Source organism: Coccinella septempunctata, chromosome 5 (assembly GCF_907165205.1).
Source record: "Coccinella septempunctata chromosome 5, icCocSept1.1, whole genome shotgun sequence".
Classification (NCBI taxonomy): domain Eukaryota; kingdom Metazoa; phylum Arthropoda; class Insecta; order Coleoptera; family Coccinellidae; genus Coccinella; species Coccinella septempunctata.
In genome coordinates, this window is record NC_058193.1 from 20,504,475 (window position 1) to 20,523,426 (window position 18,952).

Consider the following 18,952-nt stretch of genomic DNA (forward strand, 5'->3'; position numbering starts at 1 on the left):
CCATAACTCCCTAAAAAAGCTTTTGATAACTGCACAATAACTTCTCTGGTGTCTTCTCTATACGTTGAATATCGAGCATTCCTTCATTATTTGATGATTATGTGGAAAAAGTAGTATTTGTGTTAAAAGCTAAAGTATCCTGTTTTGCCCTCCTAGTCGGGTAAAATGGGATGATATGAATGGAAATGAAAATGATTATCAGAGTCCAATATATCTATTGAAATTGAAAACAGAACACCTTAGGAAATTTATTCTTATAACAAAAAACAAATCAAGACTTCAGCAACGACAAAAATCGCACGAGTACGGATCAACATCATTCTCAACCCCGACACAAGCTTCGTAAGACCAAATACGACAGTCCTGGCACATTACCCAACCGTCAGCAGTCTTTGATTAATTGATTTAGATTTCAATTCTAAACAATAAATGCAGGTTACATCGGGCTCCTCTTCATCTTCTGAAGTACTACAATTTTTGTTTCTTCCTCTCTTCGCTTTTGTCGACTTTTTGATAAATATTATATTTTTTACCTTTCTCTTTATTCTTGTTTATTACTGCCGATTCGTTACTCTTGCATATTTTCCCATCCTTCTTTAGACTTGTTGAACAATTAAATTCAAAATCTTTGTTGAAACCAATAGATCTCTTGATTGGGCAAAACAGGATAGTATCCAGTTTTACTCGACTGCATGCTATCCCATTTTGCCCGACCGCGTCTTCCAAAATATTATTGAGGATTACTAGAAAAAATATTTTTTTCATATCTGAAAATATCACGAAATATAGTCAATTATTCAAATTTTCATATGAAATACTCATCGTTATTTATTTTCGTTATTCAAATTGAAAAATTCTCCATTAACTGTATTTGAAGATATCTTATCCTCAGCGAGTTATACTACTAGTCGTCAAATGGCCCTGTTTATTTTCGAATATTGCCCGATATCCCGTTTTACCGAACTATCCTGTGTTGTCCAACTCTTCCCTACTATATTTTATGATTGCTTATTGCTGTGTTCGAAAATGAATATGCGAAAAGATATGCAATCATCATCTGAGGAGTTTCGAAAACAAAGTGTCATCCATATTTTGAAACCTCATAAATACCACCCTAAAAGTTGAAGCATGTGCATAAATTAATGAGGATGACGGGGAATTAAGGCAATAGTTTTGCGAGGAAATTAGTCAGCGCACACTTGCGAACCCTAATTTGTTATTGTACAACTCGCTTTTCCGAAGGAGGCACATTACATTTGAATAGGTATGGTGAATAGACACAACTACCTCATGAGGAATGACGTGAACCTCATGAATGTTTATGCTCCTCTACGAGAGCACATAAATACATACCGAGATACATACATTCTGACGAAACGAGTTATTGCTTTGGAGTATTGTATGTTCGGATCTTTTGCATTTTTTAGTGCAATAGTGATTGGAGTGATTGAAAGATTTTGATGGAAAAGGATGATGATTTTTTTATCATCATCATGCTGCTAACATTCTTGGACGAAAATTTTCTTTTTTCTTGGTCAGTGGATTTTTAGGCAAAGTTCCATAGAAAGGCCATCTCATTCACATTACTTGAAGCTTTTAGAATTCACTGTTAGGTATCCATAGAATACCCTTATAATAGCTGGCTAGTCAAGATGTTACAATATAACTTACGTCCAGTTTCATAATCAAATTTAAAGTCACTTCAAGCTTAAAGCTTCCTTTACTGTCATTTTCAGTAGGGTTGAAGGAAGCTTTAAAATTAAAGCGACTTCAGGTTTGATTATGAAACCGGCCATTACATACAAAACCTAGAATTACTTTCATTTAAGTAATACGATCCCCTCCGAATTTTGGAATTTTGCAGCTATCTACTAAGTGTCGAAACATTGGTATCAATATTTAATCGAAAATGACTTCAATTTAAAAATAGGAAAATAGAAAAATAGGAATCTTCATTCTCATTCGGAAGGTGAAGGACTGCCTCCGTGGTGTTCAATTAAATATATTGGATATTTCGCCAATCAACAGTGTTTTATCGAAGTTACATTGAATGGAATTGATATTAAATAAAGATACTTATAAATAACATTACCTGAATGAATACTTTCAAATTATTTCGGGATGTTGTTCTCTTGTGTGGCAAATGCCATAGATGGCACACAAATATTTCTGAACACCAACATTCATACTCTTATAATTCTCCAAATCTTTCTCAAATTATCCTTCCATTCTAATCTGTGGACCAAATTTCCAGTGACAACTGCAAGACACGTAAACGGGAAAAGAGAGAATATTTCTTTGTTTCGATTCCCAAGTCTAACAAAGAAGAATTAAGAACTAACTTCGAACAATACGGTATAAAGGAGTGAGTTTTCTGTGGAAGTCGTTACTTTCAAATTGTTTTCAGGAGTCCAAATCCAGGCCTTGAAGAATTTATGTTCAATAAGGAGCAAGTGAAATGCCATAGGACGAACGATTCTCTTTCCTTAATTACAAATTCATTTTTGAATGCTAGCCTGTTCCATCCACGCTGGAAACTGCAAAGTTCATTAAGTGGGAAGAGAACTAAATTATCGACTCGCAGATGGTTCATTTAGAAATTCACGTCCATATTCCAGTTAAAATCATTTGTGTTATGAATTCATACAATAATAAATCCCTTTCGGTTCCATTCAATTGCAAATAATATGATCACAAGGTGTACTCAAAACGAAATTATGGACATTCTGCCATGGACGAATATTTCGATTAAAAGCTGAATTGATCTCATGCCCTCAACATAATCTTTGTTACATGAACTAAAAGATAGATTGGGATAACACTAAAATTTTAATGAGAGAACCGGATCATTATAAACGAAAGATTAAAGAGTCCACGTGTATTTTGTTGGATCAAAATAATAATTTGGCCAATTGTTCGGTTGGAATAGATCATTTTTGGATTAATTCGGTAATTTTAAAATTAAATGAATCAACGTTTCTATGCAGTCTCTGTTTCTATGTATTGACAATTAATGTCGAATAAAAGCTACAATTCGGAAGATATTCGGAAATTGATTTTCGTCTGATGAAGGATGAGTCTTATGTAGACTCCGAAACGTTACTATGTATATATAATTATAATTTCAAAGTCTTTTTTTCAGTTCATTATCAGACAACAATTTTTTTTTACTTAATTTGCTCCTGACAAATTAGTGTAAGAATTTACGCAGGTGCAAATCGTTTATTTCAATTTTTAATTGATTTTGTTCCAGTGATTGGGAGTGAAAACCCCAAAAAGTTTCAGGAAACACTACTATTCGCTTCTTCATTTCACTATTTGCTATGATAGTATAATAAAAATTTCACTAAACATTTTGAGGTTTAAAAAAATTTTTGTTTGTGGGTAAAATTCCTACTTTTCCGTTTGATACTGTTGGTATCCCAAGTAACCTGCAAGGCCTTCAATAAGTATATAATTGAAAGCTTGAGCACTGTAATGACTAAAGCCTCAAAATAAACATACAAAAAATAATAGATACAAAAGTCCATGACAGTAACCTCCAGGCATCTCAAAAGTGTTCTTTCCAAAAATGCCAATCATGACGAGACATGAGACAACGAGATGGCTGACCTACAACACCGAACAGGTAGTTAAAATCAGAGCATGCCTCGAGATGGCTAGGAATATTTTGTGAAGTAAAGAATTAGTAAGCTGAACTTAAGGGCACGAATGCTTCGAAGTTATTTTTCTTCCGCACTCGCCGCATTGTTAGTATGGTACAGAGAGGCGTCAAACAGGATCGAAGCATTTGAACGATGGTGCTGTAATAGATTATGAGCATGGGTAGACTTAGGAATGAGGAAGTACTAAAAAGAATGCAAAAAAGAATTGATATGGCAAGGAAGTTAACGCCGGCATGAGTTTAAAAAATTATACAAAAATAAATTTGACTGGCAAAGATCCAAATTCAAAGTCTATCAAAGAAAATATGCCACCATCGAAGGAGAGAAGCGATACACCAGCTTGGCTCTTTAGAACTCATTGTACAAGAAATGAACGAATTTTTATTCAATATTTACATAAAAAGATATCATAACATTAGAGCTCATCATTCCTTGCTGCATCCCGTTACCGGGAATAAATCTACAAAAAGACAAACAAAATAAAAAATCCGTGCGAACAGACTTATACTTTCTTAGGGCTCATTCCGACTGTGTGCCCTTCTGTGACTAAAGAGACCCAACCGTCACCTACAGATTCTTCCACACTCCGGGCATGGATAGTCACCAACCAGATCTGGCCGCCACTGTATCCTTCTCGAGTCTCCATTATAACTGTGTACAGAAGACCTCCACTGTGACCTATCTCACGCTAGTTGTTCCCAGTTATAATTGGCATTAACTGATTTTAGGGATTGATGTAGCGTATCCTTAAACGGCTTATACTGGCCTCCTGATTTCTGGGCTCCTTCTGTGAATTTTCCATACATAGCTATTTTGGGAAGTCTTGTGTCTTGCATCCCCAGAATGTGGCCGCTCCATCTGAGTCGGGCCCTCGTTACTTAAGCCTCGGTTGTTGTACAACTTGCGCGTTGCAAGACTTCTGCATTCGAAACTTTGTGGAACCATCTGATGTGCATTATTTGTCTTAGATCACATTGTTGCGTTTGTTCAAGCTGTTCAATATGTCGCCTGTAGGGCGTCCAGCTTTCGCTTCCGTAAAGAAGCGTTGAGAGGACCACTGCTTTGTAAACAGCTGTCTTAGTCTTCAGATTCAGGTCGTGATTTTGAAACTCTCTGTCCTTTAGCTTCCAGTTTGCCCGTGATGCCGAATTGATACGATTGTGTATTTCCGTGTCTAGGTTACCCCTATTACTGAAGCTTCCCAAGTATTTGAACTGTTCGACCTGTTCTAGAGTTTCATTCTCCAGGCTGATATCTGTTTGAAGGCTTTCTGACGGACTTACCAGGATTTTGGTTTTGTCGATATTGAGTCTAAGGCCTAAAGCTTCGTATATGTATATGTTTGTAGGTGTCCAACATTATCTCTAGATCCGTAATAAACTTTGTACGGGTTTTTGCTCTGAGGCGCTTCAGGTTAAATAGGCCTCCATCAAATCTGAATCTTTTCTCTTACCTCTTACAGGCATACTCATGCCAGCAATTATCGAGACAGCTATGGCGAAAATATTGAACAGTAAATAAGGCTCTAACACGCAGCCTTGTTTTAATTCCAGAGTTTGTTAAGAAATGGTCAGTTGTAGATCCGTTATGCTGTATTCTAGCGGTGTTGTTGGTATGGAGGCTCCTGGAAACGGCTAAGAATTTTTCTGGTACTCCTAGGCGTCCCATGATTTTCCATAACGCTCTCCGATTCACCAAGTCGAAGGCCTTACTTAAATCAATGTAGGCGAAGACAATGGCATATGTCCCATATTTCCTCTAATTCAGTACGCTGGTCTGCCTAATGCAGACACAACAGACAACTTCATGTAAGAATTAAGAAGGTGGTAGGCAATGAATACAATAATAAAAATTAAATTCAGATGCAAACCACCCACCGATATGTATATAAACAAGTGTTACGATATGAATTGAACAAGCCAGGACAACTAAATGGAGAACGTTTCACCGAAGAAGAGCACATGATGACCATGGTTTCGGTCTCATTTGACCTCGTCAGAGTTATACAGCAGAAGTAAACCTTTCAGAACGTCAATGGGACTCGAAAAGTTTCACTTTATATGTCAAAATAAAAAATAAACATACTACACAAAAGTACCGAATCGGGACATATCATTGATTCGATTTTGACAACAGCAATGAGTGGCCAAATTCGAAAGTTATAAGGAGCTGTGAAATGACGACTTTCAATTTTATAAGACAAAGCCTTCCATCAAACAATGATTAAAATCTGAAACCACGTTTTCTAGGGCAATTTCTATGCAATAAAGTTGGTTTAATATTCTCGAATACAATTACCGTTGAGGGCGGTGCTAACTGTAAACAAACTTTGACAGTTTTCCTAGTCAATCAAGATATTTATCATATTTATCGGAAGTGAATTGATTGATTTAGTTTCGTAAAGAAAGATCAACATTTTTTGAAAATACTTCATTTGAAGGGGATGAATTGTGGAATAAAATCCAGCGATAATATTGGTGATCCACTGTACCTAGACACAAATACCTATTATTTCATAGATTCTTGATTCTTTCTTGAAATAAACCTAGGTATTATTGAGGTAGAATTTACTGAGTTTGTGAAGGAGGTAGAAACTGAAAAAATCTTGATAAGTAAAGAGTTTATGTGGAAAGTTTTAAAGTTTCTATTAAAAATGTAGAAAAATTGTTTAACCTGGAATTTTATCAATTCCTGCCAGATAATAATTACATATAATACTTTGTTGGACACATAGACAACCAAACAAACTCGTTCAACCTTGAACTTTATTAAATTCTGCCAGTTGAAGCACACAATATAACTTCTCCAAATAATAATTATAATACTTTGTTGGACAACGTAGAGAATGTAGAGAAAATATAAGAAACAGCACTTGTTTTGACTTTGCAGTACTGACAGAGTAGTTTAGTAATTCAGTCGGCAGAGGGCGTCTAGATTTTTGGATTCGACAATAACGTTGCTAACAGGCCAAGGTAGAAAAATAAAGTGTGAAGCTACAGACAAAATTCCACATTATCTCTTTCGCATTCAACGATTCCATCCATACGTACTACAAGCTTTAAAGTGCCAAAAATAGATACTTAATCACTAATTAAATCATAAATCAACACTTGTTTTTTTTTACTATCAATTCTACGAATCGATTAAAAACACATTAAATATCAGTTAACGTGCTGTAAAACTAGATTTGAGTTACAGCGAATTCCAATATTAATTCAAGAATTTAAATCTGAAGCATGCTGAAAAAATCATTCTAACGTGCGTTAAAAAAAATTCGTCGTCAAGTAGGCTATGGAATTTTGAATGTCGACATTTCGTGTCTAAACGGATTTCTTAGCTTGAGCTGTATACTTTTTTCCTGGTGAATTGTCGAATTAGCATTTTGGATTGTGGTTGAATCAAAATTATCAGCAAATTATAAAGATGAAAATGTAAAAAGCATTTACTATTTAATACTACTTAAAAATTTGGGAGAAAATAGAAGAATAGGTGAAATATTCTTAAATGTTCCAATCTTGTGAAATGATGAACAATCGAAAATTCTCCACACTACAGTCTCAACATCAATATTTTCCAAAACCCTTGACATTTATGGTAATCATGAGAAAATTAAGGAAAATCTTTAAATATTTAAACTCATTCGAAGTTTTTTTTATATTTGAAAATTTCAATAAGTTTTCTTTTTTACAGGAACCCCCTTCTGGTGTTTGCTGGACATCGTTCCTATCAAGAATGAAAAGAGAGAAGTGGTGCTTTTTCTCGCCTCGCATAAAGATATCACGAACACGAAAATGGCGGAAATGTCGGATTCCGAGCTCTATGACAGCGGTAAGGGTATATGCAGTCTATTTCATATTTCCCGCTTCGAATTAGTTGCATGGCTTGCTGCTATCATTCTCAGAGGTGATCTAGATTTCCACCGCTATCTCGCAGTTCTGAATGGCAGGATGGCAGTGTCCGTATACGTTTAACGTTAATTTGGATGAAATCGTTGACCGTTTTGTTTTATTGAATGCGAAGTTTCTTATCGAATGTCTCTTCATGGATGTTATACGTTTCAAATCCTTTGCGACATTTATTTATCACCGCTTCGAAGTCTTGGGGAGAAAATTGATACAAAGTGATCCCAATACAATAATTACAGCTTTTTTGAAATGTTTTTGAATGTGAATGTTATACCTATTTTTATAAAAAAAATTATTTTCTAATTGTGGATTAATTATTGAGCATTATTGAATATCATTTCATTCTAGATCCTACTCAATATAAATTCGAAATGTTTCCTTATTTATAATAACTTATCTCACACAAATATAAATTTCGACTATCTTTTTAATTTTCACATAAGTATTATGTTTTGAGACGAGTGGAATCACAAACCGCTAATCCGTTCAAGATGAAAGTCCGTAGAAAAATTAAGTTATATCTGACCACAGATCAGCTTAAAAATATAAATAAATCACTCTAGTATCCAGTGCCATCTGTTGGGATGGTACACTAAACACGAAATATAATTCTAAAATTGATGGTTAGGTGTCGCTGCATTCGGAACAAGCGGATCGTAATCATTCGTGAATCATCGTAATATCTAGGGCCTGTTCCGATATTGCTGGTTTTACTGGCCCGCAATCGAATAACAATAGAACTCGAACGACTGGGCCAATAGGCATCGTCTCTGAAATACTGACAGTACTGTTCAGGAATATCGGAACAGACGGATTACCGAGTTTGAATGTTCAATGTTCGACACGACTAATGCCCGTTTTCCCTAATTTTTCAGGCTTAGTTGAGCAAACATTGAATTTTGAGGTAGGCTAATTCTAATTCGTTTGCGCTAACCCCAATTCCAACTGAATATTGGCGGCAAAACTGCAGAAGATTGGAAAAATCAAGTTATGACAAGAACGTTTCATTGGAAATCATTGGAAAAATATTAATTTCGAGTTTTATGTGAAATAGTGGCAATGAAAAGGATTCGATTTAATATCATCGAGCGAAGAGACCGAGAAGTGCTCAGAGATATCTTCCATATGCTACACTACAAGAAATTGCACTGATTTTGAACATACTAAAAAATACGAGGACAGAAAATCGTAGAAGAATCGTATTAGCTCCCATTTTTCATTGAAAACAATTTCGCAATCAACAGCTAATGCGAACCATTCTCTGATTTTCCTTTGGAAATTTTCAGATGTTTGTCTGGATTACTAGGAGAAAATTTGAAATGTACACTACAGAATCCTTTCCAATTAATTTTTTTTTCAAATTAATACCTGTACCGTAAAAACAGATGGTGCTCAAGCTTGTTTTCGAGTGGGCTAACTATCCTCTGTTTCTTTATTTATTTATTTATTTAATAAAATAAACGGGATATACCCTTTTATACAATAATAACAAATAACACGAATAATGTTTTTATTTATTTATTTATTCTAACGGACATGCCAATTTACGAATTATTATCATTATTATTATTAATTACAAACAGCAAAGCCAATTTTCCAATAAGATATACAATATTCCAAAAATTGACAAGAAAACAAACAAAAAATGTTGAAATCTACAAAAAAAAAATATCATAGGAAAAACAACAAGAACAGTTGACAAGTTCAAATAGCTTCAAAATATCTTTTGAGACTAAAAATAGATATCTGAAATAGATCAATCTCTGATGCATTTGCCCCTTTTATCGCTCGTGCAATCGGATTATTCATGGCATAATTAGTGGGGTTATATTCGATGTATAAGAGATCTCTATGTCTAAGGAATACATTTTTCGCATTAAGTTTTATCTTAGATACTAAGTATTCACAATGAATGTAATTATTGATTAGTTTATATACAAACATCACATCAAAATTATTCCTTCTTATAGATAGTGGTTTCATTGATAAAGACTCGTGTAGGTGGTCATAGTTTATTGAGGCCTTGGGAATACTCATTTTGTAAGCAATCCATCTTAAAAATTTTCGTTGCACGCGCTCAATATTATTTTTGTGTACTTCATAATAAGGAGACCAAACTACAGTTGATTATTCCAATATACTTCGGACATTCGCAAAATAAACACTTTTTAAGGCAGAGATATTATTAAAATCTTTGAGTTTTCTTTTAATAAATCCAAGCATCCTCATAGCTTTCTGAGTTATGATGAAAATATGCTGAATCAAATTCAGTTGGTGGTCGAGGTGTATTCCTAGATCTTTAACAATTAGGCTTGAGCTCAGTTTGACATTGTTTAGCCTATAATCGTACTGGATAGGTGATTTAATTCTGTAAAATCTCATTACACTACATTTACCGATATTGAATTGCATTTCATTGTCAACACACCACCTTTCAACATTGATAAGATCTTCTTGTAGTGAAAGACAATCTTGAATACTCCGTATGACCCTAAACAATTTAAGATCGTCAGCGAACAGTAGAAATAGACTTCCTCTAATATATTTTCCTATATCATTTATGAAACATAGGAAGAGTAGCGTAGAAAGAGGTGAACCCTGACCAACCCCAGAAAGGACGAGAAACTGCTCGGAGATAATACTATCTCTAAGCTTAACCCTTAAGGTACCATCACGCAGACGATCAGACAACCAGTCCAATAACGGAGGGCCGACACCGATCCCTTCAAGTTTTTCAACAATTAACGATGAAACGATACTTGATTGTTTTTAATAAAAATCAAGCCTCGTTTTAAATAATTGTTTCCCTGAATTTTCCAGTTGAAACAATGCAACACCGTCTGATGGAGATTTCAGTTTCAATATAGTTATTCCGTTTCATTTTGGAAATATTTTTCAGAATCCTGATTAATAAATTCAAATTCCGTATAATTGAAATTTCCATCGTTAATCCGCCGTAAGAATCCAAAATAAAGAAAAAGTGTCTTTCTGCATTCGGCGTTGTTTTTCCGTCCACAAAAACACACCGAATTCAGTATAAAACAACGTGGATTGCAGATAACGACAGTTTCTTTTACCGATAAAGAGATAACCGCCACCGAGAATATTTCTTCTGGGGAGAATATTCGAGAATTCCGAATTTTGAGTGCAATTTTGATCACGTGACCGTCCACATGTTGGAGAGTTAATAAATAGGACCGCACCACCAGACGAGAATTATTCATAATTCATGATTATTCATTCGGTAGTCATTCTGCGATTCTGTTTTCAGTCTTGATTCTGTAGTGATTCTTTTCTTGATTTCTTCGTGATTCTTTAATTCATTTCCGCTTTAATTAAGTCTGTCTTCGTATTAAAGTTTTCCTTTGCTTTTCTTTATTTTTTTTTTTGCTAAGTGGTGGTGTGACCCTACCGGAACAAACTGTAAGTCTTTTCTTGATACCGCATACTTCGTGATTCAAAGTTGCATTCTTTTATTTGTTTAATTGTGTTAATCCTTGTTGTTAATCCCCCTGTTTAACGCAGACTTCTGTCGCCTGGTTCTCTGGTGAACCAAGACCAGTCGACGGAAATCTCGAAGTCTTTCTACTGGTAATGCTTGGCGTGTGACACCCAAGGTTGCCACAGAAAGACCACAGTAACCTATCCCGTCCTACCCCATTTGTGTTCCGTTTAGACTTCCCGTTTAACGCAGACTTCTGTCGCCTGGCTATCTGGTGACGGAAACCAATCGGCAGAGGTCTCGAAGTTTTTCTACTGGTAATGCTTGGCGTGTGACACCCAAGGTTGCCACAGAAAGACCGCAGTAACTTATACCGTACTACCCCTGTTGTGTTCCGTGTAGATTTCCCGTTTACCGCAGACTTCTCTCGCCTGGCTATCTGGTGACAGAAACCAGTCGGCAGAAGTCTCGAAGTTTTTCTACTGGTAATGCTTGGCGTGTACACCCAAGGTTGCCACGGAGAGACCAGGATAAACTACCCCGTTATCCTGTAAATTGTTGCATTGTGTTTCACCTGTATCAGCCCCGTCCCGTTTATTAAATAGTTTCAAATTCTGATTGGCCTGTACACTGAAAATCACTGGAAGTGCTCGGGATCAAACCCATTGCTACATTAACCGATTACAGAGACTTGGATCTTTCTGAGACACCCGGTTGCTGTAAATTTTGTGTAAACCCCGTACATCCGTTATTGTCTCAGAAGGAATCAAAGTAACTGCTATTAATTGTTTGCTTTCTTTAATACCTGATAGTTTGACTGAATATAATTGATTGGAATATTCTTTGATTCATTGATTTCACTTTCTGATCACCGTGACAAGTTATTACATTTCTGTTTTCCTTATTTTTTTTGAACTTGGTCATCAGCTGAATATATTTCTTGACTTGGAAATAACTGTATAGTTCACTGTAATTTAGATTGTTGTAATAAATTCGGTTTTAAAGTACTTGTTATCGCTACCACCTTAGATAAACCCAACTCTGTCTCCGACTAGTAGGTACCTGGGTGGGTTTGCTATTTCTCCCTATTGAAAGATTTTTTTTTTTTTTTTTTTTTTTTTTTGGTGTAGCAGGGGGAAAATCTGCAAACAGACGAACACACCCTCTGCTGAGGGGGAACAGTGTGGGGATTCTCACTCTCTGAGCTCGAGACCCACTAAAAACCCTTAACTGCTTCTTCATAGGTTCCGGGCATTTTGCCTATTAACCAGTTGACTCTTATGGTTTCTGGACTCTCACACGATCATAGTCGTGTTGATAGTTGTATGCTGCCTATAGCTTTTATAGGTTAAGCTCTTCTTTGGTTACATTTAAATCCTTAACTGATCTCTCGGTCTTCGGTGGTAGGTTCTTGACCTTCTAGCTTCTTCTGTTGGATCGTAGTCGACTAATCTTCGTAGTTCCTCATTTGGATGTTGTTTGGCTTTGTCGAATATCCTTTCCGCCTTTCTCTTCATAAATTCTGTAACTGGTTCCCATTCCAAGTCCTTGTAGATTTGTTTGTTCCTAACAAACCAGGGTACGTCCATCGCCATTCTAAGGAGTTTATTCTCAGTGGCCTGTATTCTCTTGATGTGGGTCTTGGCTGCGAAGCCCCATGCCGCCGATCCATATGTGAGTTGTGGTCGCGCAATAGTTTTAATCATCGTCAACTTGATGTTCTTATTCATATGACTTCTTCTGCCTATGAGTGGATAAAGTTTACTCATTGCGGCTTTTGTTTTATCAACAGCACATTTGATGTGGTTTTTCCATGTAAGTCCTCTGTCAAGCGTCACTCCTAGGTATGTTGCTTCATTTTTCCATTCAACCTCTTGTCCATCAACTTCAAGGTTTTCTTCCATCCTCAATCTTCTCTTTTGCAGTAATATTGCTTGAGTCTTTCTTCCATTGATTTGGATTTTCCATTTGATGCACCATTTGAGTAATTCATCTATGGCTTCCTGCAGTCTCCGGTGTATGATCTCTGGGCGTCGATGTCTGAACGCTATTCCTGTGTCATCTGCGTACAAGGTGAGCATATTCCTAGCATTCTTCGGGATATCATAAACGTATATTACGTAAAGCAGAGGTCCAAGTACCGATCCTTGAGGCACTCCCGCTTCCAATTGTCTGGTTTGAGAGGTTGCTCCATCTATCTTCACATAAAAGTTTCTATTCCTCAGATAATTCCTTATAATCTTGCATAGCTTGGTCGAATATCCTGCTCTTTTCATCTTGTAGATTAGGCCTTCGTGCCATACTCTATCAAAAGCTCTCTCGATATCCATCAGAACTAATCCTGTGGCCTGTTTGGTCTGTATTCCTTCGGTGACGTATTCTATGAGCCGTAGTAATTGGAGTTCAGTCGAGTGTTCTCGTCGAAATCCAAATTGTTCGGGTGGGATTATCTTCAACATTTCTGTTTCCTCATTCAGCCTTTTGGCGATAACCCTCTCGACGACTTTTCCTAGTGCTGATAGTAGGCTGATTGGTCTATAATTTTGAGGAAATTTCCGTTCCTTTCCAGGCTTGTTGAAAACTATCATTTCTGCAGTTTTCCATCTCTTTGGGTAGTATTCGGTCCTCATCACTCCGTTTGTTATATTCGTCAAGGCTGCTATTCCTTTTCTAGGCAATTTCTTCAACATATAATTCGTTATCCTATCTTCTCCCGGTGCTTTCCGGTTTTTCAGTTTCATTATGATCTCTTTGATTTCTGTTGGTGAAGCCGGTTTTGGAATGATTTCGGTTTCCGGTGGTTCCATCATCAGTTCTTCGTTTGCCTCCACTTCTTCTTCTAGATCTTCATTGTCATCATCATTTCTGTAATTTATTCTGGCTTCTCTCTCAATTGTGTCGGCAAGTGCTTCGGCTTTTTCAAGTCTCGTATATACCATTCCGTTTGCTCCATGCAGTGGAGGTATAACTGTCTGTTCTCGTCGTAAGCGTTTTTGCATTTTCCAAGCCGAGTGATCTATTGTATTCAGTTCCCTTAATCTCTGGTGCCATCTGTTATTACGCAGTTCTGTTAAAGCATTTTTCAATATCTGACTATACTTATTCAGTTTCTTCTTGTCTTCTTCTCTTTTTGTTGTTCTGTAGATTTTCCTGAGTCTTCTGTTCTTTTTTATAAGTTCCTTTATATCCCTTGGCGTATCTCCATGTGAATGTTTCGGAATTGGTTTCCTTATTCTCTTGGTGCTTTCTTCATAGGCTTCTTTTATATGATTTTCCAATTTTTCAACTGCTTCATCTAATTCATCCCGGGTGTTTATTTGGGGAATTTCCCTGATTTTCTCCTGAAGTAAATTCTTATATTTCTCCCAGTCTGTGCGTTCCTTGGTTTGTGTCTCTTCTTCGTTTCTTGGGCCATGTCCCACTATGAATTCTATGGGATTGTGGTCTGAAGTTCCGTCTTCTATTGTATCAATGCTGATTTCTTCAGTGATGTCTTTCATTACGACAATGTCCAGTACATCGGGTAGTCCATTTACTCTTGGTATGTAGGTCGGTATATCAGGTCCTATCACAACTGCATTAAGTTTTTCAGCATAAATCTTCAGTCTTCTCCCGTTTGTATTTTCCACCCTACTGTTCCATTCCTGCGATTTGCAGAATATGATGCTATTGAAAGAATAGCTGGCGCTCGAGATTAATCCTTTTCCCGACCAAACCCGTTACAACGAATGTGGAACCGTGTCAAAAGCTTTTTGAAAGTCGGTGTAAATGCTATCAACCTGAAATTTTTCTTTCATTGCATTTGAAATGATGTCTATGTACGAAACAATTCATTCAATCTATGATATCTGACAACGTTATTAACAAATTGTGGATTTTATTGGCCCATTTTGAGAGTGAAACGGACGAGAAATCAAAAATCATGCAGCCGAAATTCGATACTTTGAAGTCGAAATACAGGGTCTTTGGCTTGTAAAAATATTTTAACAGTGGATTCTTGAGGTCAAAAGAAACACTTTCTTTCCTTACCATTTTATTCGAATCGGCTCTTTTTTAAAGATACATATGGTTGAAGAACCATAAAAAAATGTTATTTTTAATTCTCACAAACGGTTTTATCGAATGAAATGAATTTCGGAATATAGTTTTTCATTTACTTGATGAATCTTTTTTGAACACAAGATATCACCCACGTCTTCCAGTTTTCTCATTATGACTATAACGTACCATAAAAATACCAAAAATTCAAAGATCCCAAATATTGGAACTAAGTTGGACGCTATTTAATGAATATGTGAACGTTTTGTGAAATAAAATTATTCCACATATTTTCTCATATAATGCGCCGTTTTCGAGTAATTTGATGTTCAGAAATCAATCTGTGCAATTGGCAAAATTGGGTACTTTGGATGATTACCACTCCGTTTAAAAGTCCACAGATGTGCAGTGTCACAGATTAAGCTCGTTATTCTAAAGGTAATTTTGTTTTCCTAGGAGTGACACAGCTCATTATGAAAACTTAAAATGGCTTTATCCTTTTATCAGGGCCGAATTGGCGTAAATGGTACAGGGAAAAGTGTTTATTTCGACCTTAAGAATCTACTGTTAAAATATTTGTACGAGACAAAGACTCACCCTGTTTGTATATTTTGCAATAATATCACTTCTTGTAACACATTTCATCAAATCAGTTCAGCTCAATTAATTAGTTATGGGTTATGGAGCAATAAAATTCGAATTATGTAGAGTAAATTGGATTACGATTGAGTATTCATAGGTACCCAATGATGATTTAGAGCGGCTTTCCACTATGCTAAATTCAGCACTGAAAATTTAATATTGACTGCGTGCGCATATGATTTGTGAGTATTGAATTTTCAGTACTGAAATAATTACGTAATTGAACATAGTTTCAAGCGGCTTCAACGTGAGTTTAATGAAAATTTTTCATTTTTGATCGGACAATCACGTTGTGAAAATTCCCGTTGGACACATTATTCTTTGCAGGCGGAATACTTTCTTAATATTTGTAGAGGATGGGCACAATTGGTGTTACCTGAACTACAACTTTTGAACCCTAAAAGATAGAGGAAAATGTATGGCACAATTCGGTTATCTTTTTTCGAGAAACTGATAATGCCATCAACTGCTTTTTTGTATCTTCTTCTGCTTTCTGCTTGGACTAGTTATAGTCCAAAATTGAAATTTAGGCGATTTCAAATTTCAACATTGGTCATTATCTTTGTATAATGAGCCAGTACCTAAACCTTCGGATAAAATCTGAATCTGATCAAACATATACTTAATTTGTCATCAATTCATCAAAAATTTTATTCTCCTTAATTCGTCATAATTATAGTCATTAGGTTAGAATATATCTTGGACTAGTTGATAATTGGAACTCGGAAAAAGAGCAAGCTGACAAATTAGACCGCATATGCTAGAATTAGACCAACACTGCAAGAATCGAGAAGCTGCTTGTTAGCTTTCTGAGCTGATGAAGCTCTTCTGGCCTCATTAGTGTATGAAATCCTTCTATTGAACGTCGAGTATTATTCATATGTATGTACCTACGTATAAGAACGCTTCTGAAGGATTCGATTGATTCGAACATATTTTCGTGAATTGTTTTATCGGTCTTTTCTAATTGGGAGAGGTATGGTTCATAATAGCCTTCCTGTTTTACTGCTAAATTTAATTATTGCTAAATTCAATCCTGATAATATTTTAGGCAAAGAAGTTCGATATTGAATTGAAGTAACAGAAACATTGTTCTGGAGAAAAATGGATACCTATGTTTATTTTGGTGGTAATTCTATAAGTCATACCTATGTGTAATAATTATACTATTTATTTCCAAATATCTATAAAACAATGAGATTAGGTAAAGGTGGGAGAGAAAAAAAATAATTTTATGATAGTACATGAAGCTGACTGTAATAGGAATGGGGAATTCTCCTCAATTTGGGTTTTCACAGCATATGCAAGTTTTAACTGAGTATTGAGTTTCATTCATGAATTTTTCAAATGCACATAATATGAGGTTTCAAAATTTGAATCGCTTCGTTTCTAGTTTAGTATTTGGCAACAGCACCTACTAGAAAATAAAAAGAACAATGGTTTGTTTATAAAATAAGACCGCGTAAAAATTCCATAAAATTTTCGACCTTCCTCGTTCGTCGCAACGTCGCAGACTTCATAGACAGCCATCTTTGTCTATCTCATCAAGATAGTGTATTTGCTGTCCTTTATTATCAACGCATATTTCAGTCCATGTTGCCAACTTGTGCAATAGAAAGGAAACGCGTTGAATTTTAAATAACCATTTTTATTTTTCATTTTTAAGTACCTACTTAAAATAATTTTTTTGGGAAATGGTTGAAATGGTTATTTCACAATGTGACGTTTCAAAGATTTTTCATGAAAAATACATCATTTTCGTCAGAAGGAGTATTCCCTACCCTATTATGTAGTTCATCTTACCCTCATATTTAAACTGTTGCAAATATTCCTTCACTAAAATGAATCTCAATCTCAATATAGGAATAAGCCACTTTTGGTTATCATGCAGCCAGCCCACTCAACAATCAACTTGCATGATATTATTGATGAAACTCGTATTACAAATGAGTAATATTTCCATAATTTTGTTCGAATGGAAATAACCGTCGGCGTCGGCTGAAAGTTATCGGTCTAGCTGAAAGACAATAAAGACACATTTTTTTTCTTTAAAAATTATCGAATTATTTTTTCCCCAAAAAAGGCTTCGATCTTTGACCTCTTCGAATGTTTTTCCGATGAGCATTTTATCCAGGTCTGCCAACAGATATTAATCGCCTTGGGCTGAATCTGAAGTATAGGGTGGATGCGGAGTAATTCAAAGCCCATTTTGCGCAATTTGGCAAACGATTTGTGATACTAAGCATTGTTCTGGTGGAAGAGCACGTTTTTCTTCTTCATTTGTGGCCGTTTTTTTTGGGAATTCCTTCCTTCAAACGCACCAATGATGATATTTCATATTCGATATTGATGATCTTTTTCACACCTTTTCACAAAATTTCGTGCTAGCTAACTTTTGCACTTTTGTCCACTCTGGAGTGTAGTGGTGGATCCATGCCCTAACCATTATAACATACCGACAGAAAAATCTATTTTATTCTTACGAAACAGCTGCAAACAGCTCTCCGAATCATTGAAAGGTTGTTGCTTTTGGTCCACTGTGAGTAAAAGCGGCACCCACTTTGAAAACATGGCAAATGTTCGTACAAAATAAATCCCGCACGTTGCTATGATATTTTCAGAGTGTCAGCTATCTTCTGCAGCTTCATTTCTCGATAATGCTAATACGATTTTTTGGATTTTTTCGATATTTTCCGGTGTAACAACTTCATTGTACATACTGGAGCGTGTCAGATTCAGATACCTATCTGACAATTTTAGCGTGACGAAAATGTGTGAGTGGGCGCCAAACTTGCACAAAAAAACGTCACGCGTACATTCTCGAGCGCGGTAGCTTTTTCTTCCCATTTTGAAGCTAATTATACAATAACAAAGAAAAAAACATATTCTGACAGTTTCAGCAAGCCCAAACAATAAAAATTGGCTATAAAGGTCCAGAAAATCGGTTTTCTTGAATTATCTTCTCTCCTAGGCTTCAAATTGTTCACATTCAGTATAAAAATTATAGGGCATAACATTTTCTACAAATTTCGGCCGCAGCAATTTTTACTACGTTTAAACGTTTTTAAGATATATGATATTTGGCGATGCATGTACAGGGTGGGCAAATTTCGATGTTTTAGCACTACAGTTTTTAAACCAGAGGAGATACACAAAATCTGATACCCCATTCTCGTTCTCTTTTTCTGAGAAACTAATTATAGTAGTAGTCATTTTTGGCCACTTTCTTTTGTTTTCGAGTTATAAGCAAAAAGTGGAAA

At 35.8% G+C, this 18,952-nt stretch overlaps 1 protein-coding gene across 1 annotated transcript in view; it reads left to right on the top strand.

The window, feature by feature from the left end:
* Positions 1-18,952, top strand: part of LOC123312922 (potassium voltage-gated channel subfamily H member 8) — a 276,226-nt gene that overhangs the window by 82,217 nt on the left and 175,057 nt on the right. Inside the window, exon 4 of the mRNA XM_044897510.1 lies at positions 7,356-7,493. Coding sequence (XP_044753445.1) covers positions 7,356-7,493 — 138 coding nt within the window. The remainder of the gene's footprint in view (positions 1-7,355; positions 7,494-18,952) is intronic.